We start from the raw sequence: 2,500 nt of genomic DNA on the forward strand, positions 1-2,500 counted from the left end.
GGTAGGTCTATACAACATACTGTATATTATATGTATTCTTTCTATGCATTTACATTGTATGTTTTGGATTAGCAAACCTATTCATGTAATCTAGAGATTTCCTCAGATATAACTATAATAATATAATGTGTGAGTGGTTCACCTTACTTTGTTTAGCATGTATTCCTGTTGTGTTTAGACCACATATAAATGGAGCTGTGTGTGTGTGTGTGTGTGTGTGTGTGTGTGTGTGTGTGTGCGTGTGTGTGTGTCCGTCCTCAGGCCACGTGCTGGAGCTGATCAACCGCTCGGAGAGCACGCTGGCGCCGACGCTGGGCGCGCAGTACCAGCCCAACGCGCGCGTGCTCCAGGACCTGTTCGCCGAGCTGCGCCGCTACTACCGCGGCGCCAACGTCAACCTGGAGGAGGCGCTCAACGAGTTCTGGGTGCGGCTGCTGGAGCGCCTGTTCAAGGCGGCCAACCCGCAGTACGCGCTGACCGACGACTACCTGGAGTGCGTCACCAAGCAGTCGGAGACGCTGCGGCCGTTCGGCGAGACGCCGCGCGACGCCCAGCAGAAGGTCACGCGCGCCTTCGTGGCCCTGCGCACCTTCATCCAGGGCCTGGTGACCGGCGGGGAGGTCACCCGCAAAGTCTCCCAGGTGAGAGCCACACACCTGTCCGTCTGTCTGCTGGGGGTTCCCCCGTCTCTACCCCTCCCTCCCTCCCTCCTGTTTTCTGTCTTTCACATTTTTTCTCCTTCTTCTGCTCTTTCTCTTCATTCTTCATGTTCTAATCTGTCTTTTATTTCCGTTCTGCCATTCACTAACCCTCTGTATTTTCCTTCCCTCATTTTTGGATCCTCATCTTTGTATCTTTGCATCTCTCTCTCTCTCTCTCTCTCTCTCTCTCTCTCTCTCTCTCTCTCTCTCTCTGTGTCTTCCATTCTCTCTCTCTTTCTGCCTGGTTTCTTATCTCCATGCCTCTCTGTGTGTGTGTGTCAGTTATTGGCCACATTTTCACATGACTCCATAACTCCCTCTGTTCTCCTCCATCTTCTCATCCTCGTCCCACAGTGCACCCGCTTCTCTCTTTCTTCCTGCCATCCTTCATTTTTCTCTCTTCTGGCCTGTCTTCTATTCCCTCTTTCATTTCCTCTCTCCCAGCTTGTTCACTGTTCCCTCTCTCCTTTCCTCTATCTTTCTTAGTGTTAATCTGTCATATTCTCCCACACTGAAGGTTCAGTCTTTTCCTTTAGCTGAGTTGGAAGCACCACTCTCTCTGCTTTATAATCTCTTTATCTTTACCTCTCTCTCTCTGTCTCTCTCTCTCTCTCTCTTTCATTCTCTCTCTCTCAGGCTCTCTCTCTCTCTCTTTCTGCCTTCCTCTCCCATGGTTACAGGCACTTCTTCAGCATTCCTTTCAGCAATCTTTATATTCATAACTTTGTGCCTGCGGTACTATTCCACCCACAAGCCTCCCATGATTAGTGGGGCGGACACACACACACACACACACACACACACACACACACGCACACAGTCACTAACGCACACTCCCTCATTCTCTCACTCGCTCCCATAGATGCACACACAAATGCACAAACAAACACACACACACACACGCATAGATGTTCTCATCAAAATGCACAAAGCGAGCTGTGGGTGCTAATTGAGTGCAGCGCGTCAGGAATGGTATGTGGGTATGGGCGCTGGTGGATCGATGGTTTGGGAAGCGCGCAGTAGAGAGGAGCACAGCCTGGGGGTAGGGACCAGAGCAATCAGCCAGGGTCTCCACAAGCTAATGTCACCAGCTATGAGAACAGAGATGAGCACCACCCATATCACACACACACACTCGAACACACACACACACACGGACGCCCACATACACCACACCACTCACACACACACACACACACACACACACACACACACACACACACCACTCTCTCTCTCTCACACACACACACACACACACATACACACACATACACACACACACACACACACACACACACACACACACACACACACACACACACACACACACACACACACACACACACACACACACACACACACACACTCCACTCACACATGCACACACACACTCTACACACACCACAACCACCACTTCCTCCCCCCCCCCCCCCCCAACCCCCCACCCCACACACCCTTTCCGGCCCCACCACACACGCACTCAGCCCACAGGCCACGAGCCTTGCCTGGGAACCGAGTCACCCTGCTCCCCACCCCGTCCCCCCCCCGTCCCTCCCCCCGTCCCTGGAAGTGTTCTCATGCACCAGCGCTGGGCCCCAGCCGAGTGAGCGGAGGCGGCCGGGTGGAGAGGGCAGGAGTCGGGGGCGGCGGGCTGGAACGAACACGTCTCCTTCATTAGCATGCGGCCTGATCATCAGCGCCCCACTCAGAGCATCGGCACTCATGGACGCCACTCACTCTTATTTATTGCTTCAAGAGGAGCCGAGGAGGAGAGCCCCAAGATCTGTGCTCTCCTCTCC

General features: G+C 53.3%; 1 protein-coding gene across 1 annotated transcript in view; it reads left to right on the forward strand.

The window, feature by feature from the left end:
* The window catches only part of gpc1b (glypican 1b), an 81,284-nt gene that overhangs the window by 57,444 nt on the left and 21,340 nt on the right, over positions 1–2,500 (forward strand). Inside the window, exon 4 of the mRNA XM_062522355.1 lies at positions 262–641. Within this exon, the coding sequence (XP_062378339.1) occupies positions 262–641 (380 nt within the window). The remainder of the gene's footprint in view (positions 1–261; positions 642–2,500) is intronic.

Source organism: Sardina pilchardus, chromosome 2 (assembly GCF_963854185.1).
Source record: "Sardina pilchardus chromosome 2, fSarPil1.1, whole genome shotgun sequence".
In the NCBI taxonomy this organism is placed as follows: domain Eukaryota; kingdom Metazoa; phylum Chordata; class Actinopteri; order Clupeiformes; family Clupeidae; genus Sardina; species Sardina pilchardus.